The 19602-nt window shown below is 43.7% G+C and overlaps 2 protein-coding genes across 7 annotated transcripts in view; both read right to left on the bottom strand.

The window, feature by feature from the left end:
- Window positions 1-19602, bottom strand: part of CBLL1 (Cbl proto-oncogene like 1) — a 169460-nt gene that overhangs the window by 70091 nt on the left and 79767 nt on the right. The window lies entirely within an intron of this gene.
- The window catches only part of BCAP29 (B cell receptor associated protein 29), a 49444-nt gene that overhangs the window by 10939 nt on the left and 18903 nt on the right, over window positions 1-19602 (bottom strand). For both annotated transcript variants that reach the window (XM_050926063.1, XM_050926071.1), the window contains exons 5-6: window positions 18091-18226; window positions 10261-10372 (exon numbers count right to left, since the gene is read on the bottom strand). In XM_050926063.1, the coding sequence (XP_050782020.1) occupies window positions 10261-10372; window positions 18091-18226 (248 nt within the window). The remainder of the gene's footprint in view (window positions 1-10260; window positions 10373-18090; window positions 18227-19602) is intronic.

Raw genomic sequence — 19602 nt, 5'->3', positions numbered from 1 at the left:
AGGGCAGACAGCTTCGGCAGTATTACTGAGCACGCTTAGTACAAGCCAAACAGCACATCTGGGGGGGACCCCGCATGCTCCCCCACCCCATCATCTCCGCCCTTGCCTCTTTAAAACAAAAACCTACATAATGCCCAAACTGAACTCTCACTGGTAGTGATAACATTTATCAAATGCTTTCATGTGTCCCCATTTTTTGTTCAGACCTTTCAAATCTTGAACAATCTTGCATCAATTTATTTTAAATTAAAAAAAGGAATGAATGATTGTAATATTATAGGTCTTGAAATGGTGTGTGTATTTTAAAACTAGATTGGCCAAAACCATCCCTTACTTCTTCCCAAAAACCTAGAGAACTAGCAACACAATGTTCTTGTTACACTTATTTTGTACATAAACCAAATCTGTTTAAAGGATCAAGGATCTTGTTTCAGCAGCATCTTTTACCTCCCCCTTCCCACCTCATTATCAGACTGAGAACTATTTTGAATACTTTTTAGTTTTGCTTGTGTGCGGGCGCGCACAATATAATATGTTCAAAAGCACCTGAGGGTATGTCTACTGTGAAAGTAGAATTAATTAGATTGTAAAAGTAGAATGAATTAAAGAAATGCTGTATCTTCCTTTAAGCAGGAATGAGGAACGTTGAAATAAAGTTGTCAGGAAGAGAAACATTAAAGTATGGAACAATGGGTCCACTTAAGCTAATGTGGGACATTAGCAGGAGATCGGTAAGAGTTAATAAGGAAATAGGATACGCGTGTCTAGCCCCAGGTAGATTTATCAGTTCTATTCCCTTTGTTATCTTGTTAAGTTCGCACCCTTTCTATCCGTATAACTAAAGTAGCTTAAGCCTTGCATGGCACTCGCACATTATCTGGGTGTATTAGCAGAACGCTTTGCTAATAAAACAGAGTGGTCCGACAAATTGTGAGTCCTGAATCTAACTTTGACACTACACTGAAGCCAAGAGCTGATATTCCCAGTGTGGGCAGACAGACTTGTGCTAGCTCACCTTGAGCTAGTGTGTTAAAAACGTCTGTGTGAAGATTGCAAAACTGGAGGCAGCTTGGGCTAGCTGTCTGAGCTTGGACCTAGGGGGTCAGGCTGGCTTGGACTCAGGCTGCAGCCCAAGTCTCAGCCAGTGCTGCAACATCCCCACTGCTACTTTTAGCACACTAGCTTGAACTGAGTTAGCATAAGTCCCAGCTGCAGTGGAGACATACCCTAAATCTCATTTTCAAAAGCGACTTAAGCTTCAAAGCACCAAATGCACTTTTGAAAATATTACTCATCATGAAGTTCAAAATTACCACCTCACAAACACACACTTTAAACATTTTGCAAAACATGAATGCCACATTAAACAAAAAAGACAAATATGTTACCCTTTTGCTTATTGTGGCTGGAAGGTTGGCAGGAAAAAAAAAAGGGAGACATGTCAGTGGGGTTCTGTGTCCTCTTATTTTAGATTTCTTATTCTGTGTAGTGGAACAGCTTTGATATAGATGGAGTCTGATATGGAAGAAGGGTCATATTTAATGAAAATATATAGGAATGGAAGAGCAAAAGGGTTGTCATGCTCTCAGATACAGGCAGAACATTTGGTGCAAATCACATGGAGTGGAGCATTATCATGAGATGTCCACATGCTACTGAGGAATTTGGCACGGATCTGTTCTGCCTCAATGCTTAATTAATACTTGTCAATCTGTATAACTTTTTGTTATGTGTAAATAAAGCTGTAGCTTTTACTAGATGTTAGTGCAGTGCCTGCAAAACACAAGGTGAGTTGAGGAGGGAAAGGAGCAGGTCAATTCTGCTGTATGTCCCACAGAAAAGGTCCCCTGGTCATGAACAACAAATACTTCCCTAAAGTACAGGATCCATAAGTGAGAAAGGATAGATAAGACAAAATGTCTGGTTAATATATAGACAAGGTGGATGAGGTTAATATAAAGTCATTTAAATGTATTCAACTAGGCAAGACTTTTCTAATCCATCCATGAAAAGGATAGCTGAGAAAAGGAAAGTCCTGAAAATTAAACTCAGACCAGTTTATTTAATTGTGGGTTTTTAGACAATTTATGGCACTAGCAAAATAGTGTATTCTGCTGTTTCAGTACGTAGGGCTACTATGTTTACTATTGATTGAAATTTAGGAAACTAAAACACACCAAAGAAACTTCACATTTTCAGAAATAGCCTCAAGAAGTTCCCCTGCAAATTTCTATGTACAAGTTTTCCATAAGTAAACTTGTCTACGTGCAAAATATAATAGGTACAGTGCTAGCAGACAGGTTGAGAGCCTTTGAGAATTTCGATAAAGTTTTCCTGTTAAAAGCAATTATAGTTTTGAAAAGTACCTGTGTGCAAAAGGAGAAATTTTCTTATTTCTGGATTCATTTTTTGGCTTTATAACAGAAAATCACACCAGAAGACAGTCACTCATGACCATCAGGTCTACATCACCACTACTAAATCCTGCCAGCACTCAGTCATCTGCAGATAGTAGTGAAACAGTCTTCATAATATGTATGTGCATCTATAAACTGCCATCTCAGAACAGACTCTCTCTAAGGACATGTAATTACATGTCCAGGTATGCTAAAAATGGATTTACACTCTGAAAGTACTAGCTAACCCACTGCTGGGTGCCTGTAAAACCCTCAGTATGTGGGTCTGCAATAGAGAAAAATAAAAGCCCCCTTTCCTTCACTTCCATAGCATTGCTAAAAAAGAGGCCTGAAAGGGAAAGGGAAAATGAGAACAAAACACAACAAAAAAAAAAAAAGTGTCTGAAATCTTTGTCACCTCTTCTCCCATTTGTTCTCAGATTTAGGTAACCCCCTTATCTAGAATTCTGGCCTTGTCTTCTCCAGGAAAAATGGTGTGTTCTAAACTCACACACCAGTTTGTAGTTTTCATATGATTAAGAGACTGCTTCTCAGAGGGCCTCTGGCAGGGAAAAGGGTAAAGGAGACCCCCTCCTTTCAAAATAATGGATTCTTGCTGTATTAATGCATCAAGCACAATTAAAAACAGCTGTTCTGCAGTTTTAATTTATCTTCAGCTTTAGAACTGACAACTACGATTCATTAAATGTTTGGAGTTGTTATTCTTTGCAGTTTAGTAGCAAAGGCACACTACTCTAGCCAGGGCACTGACCACTCTGTGATCTCATGAGTACTGCTACTTTATGGTGACAGCATGCTGTTTATTGTCAAGGAAAAATATATTTTTAGACTAGATGGGGTCTATTTGATCTTTACAAGGTCACAAGTGATGTTATCTAAAACATTAATTTCAGATGGGTGAGTGTGTTCATAAAATGTCACACACCTTGAAAGATCAAAAGAGGACAACTTCAAACGGGTAAAATCTGCTTTTATCTCAGTGTCAATTAACCAAGAAAGCAGTTCTGACAGCCTAAACCTTAAAAATGGTAGCTGATAACATATAGTGTCATGCTACAAAGCACATTATCCCCCCCTTTAAAAAAAAAAAAGAAAGAAAGAAAGAAATGCAAATGTCTCTACAGTTTAAAAAAAAAGGAAAAGAAAAGAAAAACACACACAGTTAGAATTCCGGTAAGGGCTTACCTTGTATCTGTGGTTTAAAAAGTACACTTTACCGAATAAACTTTTCATATATCATCCCTTTTTTGATATGAAGAGGAAGATTATACATAGGCTTGGACGGATTAGATTTGTATCAGTAAATATAAAGTTAATGTCAATTTCAGCGGACATGCACAAACTAATGAAAAATGTTTCCATCAATGCTAATCAAAATGTATAGATAGGCAAAGAAAAATGCTGCTTAAGAAATTAAGGATATTTTCTTTGTACATTTTGACATCTGATGTTGACAATTTGTGTTTTAAAGTTATAAAACTTAACTTTTCGAATCCTGTAGTGAGGCAGTGTGGTGGTTCCTGCCGCCCCGGTGAGAGACGAGTCCTGCCCAACACCAGCATGGGCAGAGCCAGGGAAGTATAAAGGCTTGACCCCAGAGCTCACTGAGATGGCAGCCGCTGGGGGGGCCAGACGTCTCCAGCCTAGCTTGCGATTGGGAAACCCCAGTGGCCTGCGATAAACCCAAGGACTGGCCCAACCTGCCTCGTGCCAGCTACCCAGAGGAGTTGCGGGCCTGTGCCCTGCCAGCTATCCCGAGGAAGCCATGGTGCTGCACCCCCCTGAGGACACCACCCTGACCCAGGTACCTCAAGAGGGGGAGTCTGGAAGTAGCCTAGAGGCAGCCAACCCTGGTCTAGCTGCAGCACTGCCAGAACCCATGTCAGTGTGTTGGGGCCAGGATCCCTACTGACTCAGCAGCAGGTCTTCTGCTGCTGCTAGGGCCCTGGGCTGGGATGCAGTGGAGTGGAGGGCCTGCATTACCCCTGCCACCCAACTAGCGGGTAGCAGTCTCCCCCTCTCCCAGGCCCTTTGGAGGCAAGGGCCTGGGCTGACTGTTATATACTGTTGGGCCTAAGGGCCTGACTCACCACTGCCCCGCCCTGACCCAGGGCCTCAGCTTACTGTGTTTAATTCTGCCCTCACAAAGGCCGCAGAGGAAGACTCCCATGGCCGAACTAATTCCTCACAAGACATCTTCCCGAGTTTAGTGAGGCAGTGTGATTCTCTACCACCCTGGAAAGAGATGAGCCCTGGCTAACCACTCTACATGTGGTAGAGAACGTAGGCACGATCCCTCGACCCCTGTGAGAAGCAGTCTGGGGGTGGGAAATGTACCCTAGAAAGAGCCATGGATATGAACAAACTTATCAAGCTCCTGACCGAGAGCTAGAAGTCACAGCAGGCGGCCCAGCTCCAGCTCCAGCAGCAGCAGGCAGCCCAGCTCCAGCAGCAGCAGCAGCAGCTGCAGCTTATCCAACAGCTGGGAGCACAGCAAAAGCAGCTGATTCAGGATCTGGGGGTTCAGAACCAGGAACAGTGGTGGCAATGCCTGCAGCAGCTGGCAACGGCACTACCGCGCCCCACGGAGCCCCAGCCAGGAGACACGGCTGGGTCACCCCGCACCACTGCGCTGGTGCAGCTGACCAAATTAGACCCAATGACGACCCTGAGCCTTTCTGGTAACTTTTGAAAGAGTGGTACTGGTTGCAGGGTGGGCCCCTGACCAATGGGCCACTCTCTCTTGACCCCGTACTTAACCGGGACAGCCCAAACAGCATACAGAGGGCTGTCTACAGAGAATGCAAGGGACTACACTCAGGTCAGAGATCCTGGACACCCTGGACATCAGCCCAGAAATCTTTTGGCAACAATTCCGGAGGCAGACCTACCCCACAGGCACCAGACAAGAGCTGAAGGAAGCGTGCAAGCGGTGGCTACAGCCAGAGAGGAGGACCATGGACGAGGTCACAGAACAAATTATTTTAGAACAGTTCGTACACATCCTCTTGGAGCGAGCAAGGGCCTGGGTGCTTCACCTTCGGCCAGCAATGCTAACTGCCGCAGTAGCATTCATGGAAGACATCCTCACGGCTGAAACGTCAGTGGGGCCAGCTACCAGACCCCACTCCCGAGAGCATCCTAACCCCGAAAAGAAAGAAGGCGCTCAGACGGAAGTGTGGAGTCTCCCCCACAGGCAAGACGCTTGCTCGAGGCTTCGGACCAGACGCCCCGAACTCCCACCTTGACAAGGATCCATGCCCCCATTTCCCGAGGGCCAATCGGAGTCCCGCCATGGGCCTGTTGGGAGCCCCCACCTGGGGTGGTCGCCCAGAACTTCGGTACCGTTTTTTACATGGGAAATATGGACACTTGCAGCGTGACTGCACTGAGATGGAATGCAGCTTCAGCCACATCTGGGTGGGAGAGACCTGGGCCTGGCTGCCACAGATCACCAAGATCATGGTTGCAGTAGTTGTCGGGGAACACCCAATCCTGGCTCTGATCAATTTGGGCTGTGGCCAGATGCTAATCCATCAAACCTTGGGGCCCCGGGCCAACCCCCACCTGGGGATGATCCGGCTGCAATGTATCCACAGCGACATGCAGTCCTACCCCAGTGCCCGGATCCCGCCAACGGTGGCTGGGGTCACGCGATGGATGTTAGTCAGCATGATCAAAGAGCAGACCCCGCCTTTAGTCGGGCCTACAGATTGACCCACATCATGCAAATCAGTGGCTCTGTTTCGAGCTACGCTATGACCGTCTTTACGGGTGGAACAGGATCCCCGCATGGAAGAACCACAGACCCAGCTGCTGGTGCCTCAGTGCCACCGCCAAGTAGTAACGAAGCTCACACATGACATCCCTGCCACAAGACACTTGGGCCATGAAAAGACCCTCACCCGGATTTTGACGTGATTCTGCTGGCCCAGCGTTCACCAGGAGGTGAGAAACTACTGTAGCTCCTGCCCAGAGTGCCAATTAGCGGCTCTCCCACAGATACCTAAGGCCCATTTGGTTCCCACATCCATCACGGAGATGCCATTTGAGCAGGTGGCCATGGACCTGGTGGGCTCGCTCTCAAGAAGTGCCACGGGATTCTGGTATGTGTTGATCATAGTTGATTATGCCACCCGTTTTCCCGAGGCCATGCCATTGCGGAGCACCACCGCCTGAACCTTCGCTCGTTCGCTGGCGATGGTCTTTGCTTGAGTGGGCCTACCCTGGGAAATCCTAACAGACCAGGGCACCAACTTCACCTTCTGGCTGTTGCAGCAGGTATGTGAGCTCCTGGGAGTTAAACAGTTACGCACTTCAGTCTACCACCCACAGACTGATGGGCTGGTGGAACAATTCAATCAGATCCTGCAGGAAATGCTGTGCAAGTTCCCCCCAGAGGAGCTACGCTGGTAGAACCAGCTACTCCTGCCCTTACTGCTGGCAATCCATGAGGTACCCCAGTAATCAACAAAATTTTCCCTGTTTGAGCTGCTATATGGCTGTCACCCATATAACACTTCATGCGGGAGACATCAGAGCAGTCTCCGTCGCCAACCCAGGGACTCCTGAAGTTCGTTCTCCAGCTCCAGGAGCACCTCGCTCAGGCCAGAGCCCTAGCACGAGAAAACTTAGGTCACGCAGGAAGCCCAGGCACGAACCTATAACCAGGAAGTGTTGATCTGTGCCTTTGAACCCAATGATCAGGTCCTGCTCCTCCTACTGCCAAGCGAATCAAAGCTGCAGGTCAATTGGCAGGGACCTTGTGAGATGGTCCAGAAGGTCGGGCCAATCACCTCTGAGGTCCGCCAGCCTGACCAGCACAAGATGACCCAGCGAAATCATGTGACTACTGAAACCATGGCGAGAGTGGGAGGGCCTATTAACCCTTACCCACCAGAACCAGAGTTGGGTCCCCATGCACCCCTTACAGAGGACCCTGCAGGCCCCTAGCTTGATGACACACTCATGGAAGAGCGGCAAAAACAAGCCCAAAGTCTCCTAAAGGCTTTCAGGAAAACCTTTAGGGTCCTACCCGGTTACACGACCCTGATCCATCATGCCGTCCAGACCAAACTGGGGAAGGTAATCTAGGAGACAACCAGGCCCCTGCCGCACCGAATGCAGCAGGAGGTCAAGGAGGAAGTACAGGCCACGCTAGACCTAGAAGTCATCGAGACACTGCAGAGTGAGTGGCACAGTCTGGTGTTCTTGGTACCCAAGCCCAATGGAACACAGCGCTTCTGTATAGACTTCTGGCAGGTTAACACCACCTTGAGGTTCGATACATATCCTATGCCGCATGTGGATCAATTGCTTGGTCACTTAGGCTTGTTTCATCACCACCCTCGACCTCAGTAAGGGGTACTGGCAGACCCCGCTCGACCCCATCTCTAAGGAGAAGATGGCGTTCGCCACCCCCACAGGACTTTATCAATTGATCCAGATGCGCTTCGGCCTCCCTGGGTCCCCGGTGACGTTCCAACGACTAATGGACTGCCTCCTACAGCCCCATCAAGACTACACAGCGGCGTATTTGGACCACGTTGTCATCTACAGCTGCCAGTGGGAGGAACACCTGGAACAGAAAGTCGCGGTCCTGAGATCCCTGTGAAAGTTGGGACTAACGGCCAATCCAAAAAAGTGTTGGATTGGATGGCAAGAGGCAATGTACCACGGATTCAACAAAGGGAGAGGACAGGTGAAACCCCTCATGGGGAAGGTTCAAGCACTGGTGGTCTGCTCGCCACCCACCACAAATCGTCAAGTGTGACAATTTCTGGGGCTCGCCGGCTACTATTGGCGATCCAGTCTCCAGTTCGCTTCCATCGCAGCCCCTGGATGAGACTTTTGAGTAAGGACAGCCCCCGGCATGTGCCGTGGACCCAAGAATGCAAAGATGCCTTCTGGACACTCAAGGAGTGCCTCTGCCAGGAGCGAGTCCTATATAACCCGGACTTCGACCGTGACTTCATCCTTCACACAGACGCCTTGGAGGTAGGGCTTGGGGCCATCCTATCCCAAGAAATTGAAGGAGAAGACCACTTGGTCTTATATCTTAGCCAGAAATTATTCACCCGTGAGAAGAACACGCTAATAGAGAAAGCAGTACTCGCGGTGAAATGGGCCTGTGACATCTTTGGTACTACCTCCATGGGGCCCATTGACACTAGTCACAGACCATGCCCCACTTCAGTGGTTAACCAGAATGAAAAAACAACAACACTAGACTAATGAGCTGGCACCTGGCGCTACAGCCGTATATTTTCACCATCTGGACTAGGGTCGGCAAAGACCATGTGAATACCAACTTCCTGTCCCGCCTAGAAGGGATGGAAGACCCTGGCCTAGACAAGCAGGAGCCAGACTTGAGGGAGTGTGTGTGTAGTGAGGTGGTGTGGTTCTCTGCCACCCTGGAGAGAGATGAGTCCCGGACACAAGAGTAGGCAGAGCCAGGGTGATTTGAGCCTGCCCCCCTCCCAAGGCTCAGGCGTGGCATGAGAAGCATAAAAGCCCAACCCCAGAGCTCACTGAGACAGCAGCCACTGGGAAGGCCAGATGCCTCTGGCCTAGCTTGCGACTGGGAAATCCCAGTGGCCTGCAGTAAACCCAAGGACTGTCCCGACCTGCCCCCTGCCAGCTATCCGGAGGAGGTGCCGAGCCTGCCCCTCGCCAGCTATCTCGAGGAACCCATGGTGCTGGACCCCTCTGAGGACACCACCCTGACCCAGGTACCTCAAGAGGGGAAGTCTGGAAGTAGCCCAGGGGCAGCCAACTCTAGTCTGGCTGCAGCACTGCCAGAGCCCATATCAGTGTGTTGCAGCCAGGATCCCTACTGACTCAGCAGCGGGTCTACTGCTGGCTCCTAGGGCCCCAGGCTGGGACACAGTGGAGTGGGAGGGCTTGCATCTCCCCTGCCATCCAACTCTTGTGTGGCAGTCTCCTCCTCTCCCAGGCCCTTTGGAGCCAAGGGCCTGGGCTGACTTATATACTGTTGTTCCTCAGCCCCTGCCTGAGCGCGTCACTCACTATTGCCCCGCCTTGACCAAGGGCCTGGGCTTGTTGTGTTTAGTTCTGCCGTCACAAAGGCTGCAGAGGAAGACTCCTGCAGCCAAACTAATTCCCTACAAGAAATCTTCCCAAATTTAGTGAGGTGGTGTGATTCCCCACCGCCCCAGAGAGAGACGAAGCCCAGCTAACCTCTCTAAAAATCTCAACTTCTGTCATTACTGTGTAACCCCTCCATAATTTCCTACAAGTGAAAATTTAAATCCATAACAGAAAAATGCTTTAAAGTTATCAATATTATCCACCAAAATTTTTTAAAAAGTAAAAATCGCAATTCTGCCAAGCCTAGTTATATATTACAAGACGTGAAAGGTTATAGTGGTACCTGTAAATTGCATTCTTATACAGTATAACACTTTGATATCAATGCCTATCCCACTGAATTAAAACAGCTAAAGGTTATAATTCTAGTGCCTTAGTTACATTATAATTGTTTACAACATACAACTTTGCATAACACGTTTACTGTAAGACAAAGTGACATTGATTGTACCTGAAACACTGGGCCAAAAGCACCTGCTTATAAAAGTCTCAAATTCCATTTAAGTAAGTGGAGTTCACCTGACCTATACCAGGGATTATTTGATCAAGTGAGCTAAAATCTTTTATTTTTATTTTAAGGAAATAAAATCAAAATTACTTAAATATTTAAATATGATGAATTACATTTTTGTTAGGAGATTTCTTAGACTACTGAATTTTTGAACCAAGCTTTGAGGCATAGAAAGCCAAGTCATTCTCATTAAAAAGAGAACAATTAAAAAAAAAAAGTTACCATTCAAAGTTTGCTTCAATTCCGCTTTCAGTTTTTCAGTTTCTTTCCTCAGTTTTTTATTGTCTTCTTCTAGGGCCTGTTCATTTTCACATTTCCCTTTTTCATTCAACGCCTAGCCAAAAATAATGATAAAAAAATCGTGAGTAGAGTTAGTATTAGTTTAAATTACTGCTAGACATAAATAGAAGTGACCAAACAACATTGGCCCTCATTCTGCAATGTGCTGGATGTCTTCAATTCCCACTGATGTCAAAATGAAGCTATAAAAGATTAGCACCTCTGGGAAAAAAAACAAAAACACAAAACAAAACAGATGCATCCATAAATATAGTCATAACATTTAAGGTTGAAAGGGACCATTAGGATTGTCTGTTATAACCTCCTGCATAACATAGGCCAAAGAAATTCACCCAATAATTTCAGCATCAAATCCACGTGTCTAAACTATAGCACCTCTTTGAAAATAAAAGATCCAGTCTTGATTTAAAGACTGCAAGTGATAGCTTACCAAGAGATGTGGTAGATTCTCTGCTCCAATGGTTAGCTACCTTCACTGTTAAATTGTGCCTTATTTCTACTCTGAATTTGCCCAGAGGTAGCTTCCAAACATTGGATCTCATTATTCCTTTTTCTGAGAGATAGGATTTCTGATAATAGATTATTATTATCTTTTCTCCTTGTAATACTTGTAGTTTGTGATTAAGTTATCTCTTAACCTTTTATATTAACAAGATGTTTAGGTACTTAAATACAACTTGATTTTATTTCCAGAAATGCTAAGCCGTGGAAGTCCCCACAAAAGCTGTAGTAGGCACTAAATAAAAGTTATGTACCTACTGTACTTGCTATTATGAATCTTTATATTTCAAGCAATTTTATAACAGTTGTGCCTTAATTATAAAATGATAAAATATCCATTAGTCACTGTTTCTTGTGACTCTTTTTCCTCATTTCTCCTACAACTTCCTCTCCCATGCGCCTACACCTCCCTCCCCAGTATTCTCCCTTCAAAGAAATTCAATCCTCTGTTCATCTGACCTCCCTCATCAAGCACATGAACGTGAACTGTCCCATTTAAGGAGAGCAAGGGAAGAGGCAAGCTTTTAGGTGAAGAAAAGGAGCAACACATTTTCTTGTACAGAGCGACAGAGGGTGGAGGAGATAGGATACTGGACATACAAATCATTCAAAGGTAAAGAGGTAGATACAAGAGTCAGCTACACAGGAAAAAGAGCTGAACCCATGAGATCAAATGAGATTGCTCAGAGCGTTCAGGAGAAAGAGCAAAAGGTCACCGGATTTTTATCAAGGCATCATCCAAGACGGGTGAAAGAGGAACTACCAAATAAAATGCTGAAGGAGTAGTCAGTAATATAAGAGATGGTGTGTTTGATTATGGATATATCACTTCTAACCTGGGCCCCTTATACTCCAACACAAAATTTCAGATCAAGTGTCCTTCAGTTCTATGGCAGTGTTCATTAGGTTAATTTATTTTTTCATCATTTATTGCTGAGTCCTCTCTGAAGGCGTAATTTATGGAAACCTGAGGTAAAGGGGAAGGCTACTCCCAATATGGTTGGGTGTTTAAGGTTTCTGTAGGGACAGTACCCAGCTGAGATAAATACTGAGTACCCAGCTAAGTGAATAAAGCTCCATCCTTCTCTGGTTGACAGTGGGACCCTGGGAGGTCAGAGCTGGGCTGTAGAGGGAACACTGTGTCCCAGAGAAGCTGTACTAGTGAGCTGGGACACTGGCATAACTCTGTTTCTCCTCGGCTGTGAAGTGTGTCTGTATGCAGAGAGTCTGACCAATACATACATGTGCTTCCAGGGCTGGACAAAATAGTAGGCAACTATAGGCCCATACCTATAGAACCAGCTCCTGAAAGCATTTGGCTAGACCAGAATCTGAACTTTTAGTAAAAAAAGAGGTTTTTTTAGTCCTCATGGTTGTAGAGGTAACCCAAATCTGTAGACAAACACTAGCTCTGAGTGTAGAATTGTCCATTTTTTCCTCAATAGAGTGTTAATTCAACTCCCCACCACCACTACCCCGCCAATCTCAGCAGAGGATTCTGTGTTTAACAGGCGGGGAAGACTGCAGCAAGTCTGGCCCACTGAAGCAGATACACCCTGGCTGCTAATGTAAGTACTTGGGCCACTCTCTCTTTTCTGGAGCAAGAGAGTGATCTGAAATGCTGCAGCTGCTATTCTCCAGAAGAGCGGGGGCTCTAATGCCATTCCTGCCAGGCTAAGAAAGGGACTCCATGATGCTCTGTGAGAGAAGTGGACTTTATTCCAGCATCACTTCAAGTAGGGGGTGGGGCTTTAGTGCAGGGGCAGAGCCATTGGGAACCTCCTGTCACTGTGTGCCCAGGGACCCAGACTATCTTAAACAGTCTACTACACTTTGCATCTCAAGCGGGATGGAGCTCTGCCTGACACCTGCAACTCACTAGCATGGCCCTTGGCTGCCACAGTTCTCCCCTCAGGGGACACACCTCCAGAGACAGGCAAGGAAGGTCCTGATGAGCCAGGAGAGCTACTCTGCTTTCTGACTCTTATTTGCAAGAGGGAAGAATGTGCTGCTTATGTAACACAGTCCCCTTTGTAGGGAAAGCAGCACAGAAAGAGGAAGAGGAAGCTGCAGCCAAACACAGCAGGACAGAAAATGCAAGATGTCAGGCATCTAGCTAGAGTAAAATGGCAGAGTTCTCAGCCAAAACACGGGATTCTATGGCAGTTTGGCAAAATGCCAAAAATCCATGAACACAGAATCATGGACTACACAAAGACTTGCCTACAGACCACTCTACTGATCTTATTTCCTTACAAGACACCTGCCCAAATTACCAATACATTGTGTATCTTTTCTAGTACATATTGATCTTAAAGTTTGTTCACATATCTAAGAGTTACCAAAACCGGTTATGGTTCCTGGCTCCACAAGCTGTTACCGCCTACGTTCACTGATGGTATGCTTGAACACATCTCTAGATAACTCTGTTTTGATAATGGGTTTTATTGACCAGAAGCTCAGTTGTGAAACAAAACTGCTAAAATTTGTATTTTTGATTTCTTGCTTAACTTTTTCCTACAGAGATCCAACTAGTTAGTGCCAGGCAAAATTCCTTGTATTACACAACACTGATGAAATACATTAATTTTCCTTCCTTAACAATACCGTGTATTGAACCAGCCAAAGGATTACTTCAAATGGCAAATTTTAAACCTTTTGTTTCTACTTTTCCTAAAACAATATATTCTTTGAAAAGTTTAAATTGTAAGTGCCTAAACAAATTAGCTAATCCCCAGGTAACAGCCATAATGAAAGTAGCTAGTAAGCCAATAGCTTACATAATACTAGATGTTTGTGTAAGCGATTATATGACATGGTGGATTAAAAAAATTTAAGAAAAAAGAAAAATCAGTTTTAGTTTAAATTGGATTTTTATTTAAATTGAAAAACAGGTCTCTTTTTAAAAAATAAACATAGTTACAATTAAATTGAAATTAATGATCTATGTGAAGGCCTAAACTTCTTATAATGAATTAAAATAATTTAGAATACTAAAAAAATAAAATTAAGCAAATTGTATGTGCTGCCAAGCTTTAAAGAAAGTTAAACCACTGAACTCGTGAAAGTCACTGGCTAAGCAACTTAGAACCACAATTTGCTGATGCGCTAAATCAACTTTTGGTAGCAGTGGCCTCTTCTGCAAGTGCAGATAGACTATTTTCCTCATTTCAGTTTATTCAACTAGTTCAGTTCAATGACTAGTTCATTCAGAGTTGTGAAACCAACTAGGAGCTGAAAAAGCATGAAACTTCTTTTCCTCTTCCAATCTATGAATGAAAACTAAGCATGACAGAATGAGATTTGCAAGTTCTAAAACTCTGAAGGACATGGTGAACAGAATTAATCAGTTCAATTTACTAACTACAGATATTAGTTTGAAAGGCAAACCATGTTATGATGCATAAAAAATAGTGCATCCAGTATATTTAAGGTAGATTTAATAAAATAATTAAAGGCTGTTTTTGTGCATTTTAATCAATTTTGAACTTCCATCCAAAGAGAGCTCAACACAAATTACAAATAAAAATTCATCTAGTAAAAAATAAATGCATAAATCAAGAATCTGAATATAAGTTAAGCTATATAATTGTTTATGTATTGTTAAAAAAAAGAAACATCAAATTTAGTGTAAAGGCTATCTTTATTTGTATAGCAACGTGTTTTAATGGTTACCAACCAATGAGAATCAACTTTTTGTTAGGACAATAACTAAAAAGTATGATTAAAATGAGCAAAGCATGATTAAAATTGATTATTTAAATCATTATTAAGATCTGTGATTTAAATCCTTTGATTTAAAATCAATTCATGCTATTACATGAGCCTCATTCAAGCTAAGTGTTGGGCAACCCTGGACGTCATTAAGGCCACTGTGGAGAAACTAAATTAATCCTTTGCATTGGTCTTCACAGCTGAAGGAGATTCCAAAACATGAGCCATTCTTTTTAGGTGACAAGCCTGAGGAACTGCCCCAGATTGAGGTGCCATTAGAGGACATTTTGGAACAAACTGATAAACTAAACAGTAATAAGTCACCAGGACTGGATGGTATTTACCCAAGAGTTTTGAAGGAACTCAAATGTGAAATTGCAGAACTACTAACTGTGGATGTAACCTAACTACTCCAGATGCGATCCCGGCAATTACAGGCCGGTAAGCCTGACTTCAGTACCAGGCAAACTGGTTGAAACTATAGTAAAGAACAAAATTGTCAGACACACAGATGAACAGAATTTGTTGGGGAAAAGTCCACATGGTTTTTGTAAAGGGAACCATGCCTCACCAATCTACTAGAATTCTTTGAGGGGGTCAACAAGCGTGTGGATAAGGGGGATCCAGTGAATATAGTGTATTTAGATTTTCAGAAAGCCTTTGACAAGGTCCCTCACCAAAGGCTCTTAAGCAAAGTAAGCTGTCATGGGATAAGAAAGAGGGAAGGTCCCCTCATGGATTGGTAACTGGTTAAAAGATGGGAAACAAAGGGTAGGAATAAATGGTGAGTTTTCAGAATGGAGAGCAGTAAGCAGTGGAGTCACCCAGGGGTTTGTACTGGAACCAGTCCTATTCAACATATTCATAAATGATCTGGAAAAAGGGGTAAAACAGTGAAGTGATAAAATTTGGAGACGATACAAAACTACTCAAGATAGTTAAATCCAAAGCAGACTGCGAAGAGTGACAAAAGAATCTCACAATACTGGGTAACAAGGCAACAAATTGGCAAATGAAATTCAGTGTTGATAAATGCTAAGTAATGCGCGTTGGAAAACGTAATCCCAAGTATACATAAAAAATGATGGGGTCTAAATTAGCTGTTACCACTCGAGAGATCTTGGAGTCATCGTGGATAGTTTTCTAAAAACGTCCACTCAATATGCAGCAGCAGTCAAAAAAGTTAACACAATGTTGGGGATCATTAAGAAATGAATAGATAATAAAATAGAAAATATCGTATTGCCTCTATATAAATCCATGATACGCCCACATCTTCAATACGGCATGGAGATGTGGTCACCCCATCTCAAAAAAAAAAAAAAGATATATTGGAATTGGAAAAGGTTCAGAAAAAGGCATCAAAAATTATTGGGAGTATGGAATGGCTACCATATAAGTAGAGATTAAGAAGACTCGGACTTTTCAGCTCGGAAAGAGATGACTAAGGGGGGATATGACAGAGGTCTATAAAATCATGACTAGTGTGGAGAAAGTAAATAAGGAAGTGCTATTTACTCCTTCTCATAACACAAGAACTAGGGGTCACCAAATGAAATTAATAGGCAGCAGACTTAAAACAAACAAAAGGAAATACTTTTTCACATGACGCAGTCAACCTATGGAATTCCTTGCCAGAGGATGTTGTGAAGGTCAAGACTAGAACAGGGTTTTAAAAAGTACTAGATAAGTTCATGGAGGATAGTCCATCAACGGCTATCAGCCACGATGGGCAGGGATCGTGTCCCTAGCCTCTGTTTGCCAGAATATGGAAATGTGCAACAGAGTATGGATCATTTGATGATTCCCTGTTCTGTTCATTCCATCTGGGGCACCCGGCACTGCCACTGCTGAAAGACAGGATACTGTGCTAGACGGATCTTTGGTCTGACCCAGTATAGCTGTTCTTATCAGTGAACAACAGCTTTCAAGAAGAGTGCTATATAAATGTGTGTTTCAAAAATCCTGTGCAGAAAGACATGCGAACTAGAGACATCAATCACATCAGCCACTATTAAAATACAACCACCCCTGGGGTGATATATACATTTGGTGTAACACCACAATGCATAGTAGTTTAAAAAAAAAATCAATAAAAAACCTATACAAATTTAGTCAAATTCAACTGCAGAAGAAATTTAAGTAGAGAGAATGTAATTGTCTACACTGGAATTTGGCCAGATTAAGAGTAGAGGTTCTGCTACCAGTAAAGGTCCAAATACTCTTTTCATGATCACAAGTGGTCAGGACCTCAGTTCCCTATTTTTGTGATGCGTGGCACTTCCATCAACATAATGGTCCCTCTAACACTAGCTCAATACTAACAGGAAATAATGCCATCTACTGAATCACCTACACCACTTCCTATAGCCTTTCATTGTTCTTTGGAGGCCTTCCATGCATTCCAATTCTGTTGAACCTACGATATCCTATAGTATCACAGTAATTAGATTTTTTAAAAATTAAAATCATAGAGGATGAAACTCGTAGTTCCTGCATATCCCCCCTTGCATGTTGTTCTAGAACAGTGGTGCGCAAACTCTTACTGGTAAGGGGGGGTACAACTGTAAGGGAATCTGTCCATGCCCCCTTCCATTACAGCACAGCTAAGGCTTCCTCAGCAGCAGAACTTGGGCTGAAGGCAGAGTTAGAGGCAGAACTGGAGATGGGATAGGAGCTGGGGCTTGAGATGGAGCTGTCCTGGGGATGGAGAGGGAATGAGGGCAGAGAGGGTCTAGGGGCGGAACTGCGCTTGAAGGCAGAGTGGGGATTAAAGCATGGTGATTCCTCCCTGGTATGTGTGGGGGCTGGCCCAGGCCCCACTGTGTACCTCCATCCCCACCCCAAACATTCATCTGTGTCCTTCTTGGCATGTCCTACAATTTGGGGACCACTGTTCTAGAAGAATCAGGAGGTAATCATGGTGGTAGGGTCAAACAGCTGCTGTAAACTGAGTGGAAATCTTGAAACCTGTGCAGCTCACCCTCTCCTGCTGGTATCAAGGTTGGAAGAGCTGGTACTGCAAGGGAGCGCTTTCCCTTCCCAGACATTTAACTAATAGCCAGGGGAGGGGCAAACATGCTCTGAACCACTACATAAGCCTGTGGAGACTAAGGAGAGAGCACTTACCCAGACAACACATCACTGACCGAGATGGAAAGTTTCTGAGACAAAGAACCCTTGTTAACATTTTGACATCATATCACCGAGCCACACAAATGATGGGTAGATAGTGGGCTGAACTATGCAGAAGAATGGTTTTCATATTAGGTCAACCCACCCAAAAAGCAGCTCCACAACTGAGAGGAGCCCTAAGAGGCTATTTAACTGCAGTGTAAACTTTAGGGCTCAGGCTGGAGTCCAGGCTTTAGGACTGTAACCCCTTGGGCTGAGCCCCTCGAGCATGAGTCAGTTGGCATGGGCCAGCCATGGGTGCCTAAATGCAGTGTAGACATACCCACTGGGTCTTACAGCTCATACAGTTTTTGCTGTAATTATTTCCTTTTAAAAAGATAATTAAAAAGGCAATTAAGATACCTGTTGCAACTTTTCATTCTCCTCCATGTATTTTCTGGCAGCTTTGTTAGTATTTGCTACTTGAATTTCCATAGCTACCTGAATTCCCATCTCTTTTGCCAACTGAGTAATAAGAGTGACAGTACGTCTCAGTACACTGAGGAAGAAACAGTGAGAATTTAAGCATTATTACTTTTTCTAATAGGATTCTTAGCTTTCTGTTAAGATTTATTTTACATGTAAAGGTGAACAAAATACTTCTATAAATAAATTTGAGAGACTTTAGGATTTTAAAGTAATAGGACACATGCATAAGCTTAATACTGACAAACAGTTAAAATTAGAACTTGAAAAGTGAAAAACCTTTCAGGACCTGAATTCCAGTTCCGAGTGTCACCTGTTCCAAAGGATAACATTAATATTTAAAAAGTGGGGGAGGGACCTCCATTTCTTACAGAGTTGAAGGTGCTTGTGCTATTATTTAATGTCATAGGAGAAACACAGAACCATGAACTCAAGATTCAGGTGCTAAGATATTATGGTAATAAACATGGTATAAAAACCTTTGTAGGAGGCAAGAATAAAAGCACTTTTCAATTTCATTTTAAAATGTATTTGTAATTTTTGCATATTACTTCCTATGCATTCTGTTGATGATTTTGGATCTAAAACATTTGTTTTGTATTAACACTAATAATAAAATACAACACACACACACACAAAAGTGTGACACAGTCTGAGAGTTTTTCCATTTTATAGTGATTACTACTCCCAAGATATCCAAATATGACAGCTCCCCATAATTCTGACCAGGAACACACATCAATTTCACCTCCCTACTAATGTTTCAAGAGAACACTTGAGTCCAAGTGATGTAATTCAGGTTCTCGGAGATCTTCTTGATTCTGAAGACACACAAACTTCCACTTCATTTTGATGCATCTTTCCCTTCTTACATTACCAGAGCCTTTCAGCAATACATTACTGGTTCAGTTAAAGCCCAAGGCAGCAGTGAGTGAAAATTATTTTTGTAAGATGGCTGCCTGGATTCACAAATCCAAGTAATTGCTTCATCCCTGTTCTGGGAAGAAGCATTAACAGACCGGTTAACCTTTTAGGCCTGGTCTACACTACACAGTTAGGTCGACTGAAGGCAGCTTATGTCGATCTAATGAAGTTTGTGTCTACACTACCATGTCCATTCTGCTGATGTAACTCGCCTGCTACATTGGACTTAACTACTCCATCTCCGCAGGAGGCGTAGTGCTTAAATCAATGTTGTTAGATCGACTAAGAGGCAGCGTAGACAGTGCCCTGCTTATGTTCACTTTATTGGCCTCCAGGAGGTATCCCACAATACTCTGCTGTGACTGCTCTGGTGAACGTTTTCAACTTTGTTGCTCAACAGCCAGGTACGCAGGAAACAGCGCCTCTCCTATTAAAGCACCAAGATCTTTTGAATTCCCATTTCCTGTCTGTTCAGCCTGGAGAGCTCATCAGCCAAGTGGATCATGGCAATTCAATGTCCCAAAT

The sequence above is a fragment of the Gopherus flavomarginatus genome, chromosome 1, assembly GCF_025201925.1.
Source record: "Gopherus flavomarginatus isolate rGopFla2 chromosome 1, rGopFla2.mat.asm, whole genome shotgun sequence".
Taxonomy (NCBI): domain Eukaryota; kingdom Metazoa; phylum Chordata; order Testudines; family Testudinidae; genus Gopherus; species Gopherus flavomarginatus.
This window is presented reverse-complemented; position numbering and strand designations above follow the sequence as displayed.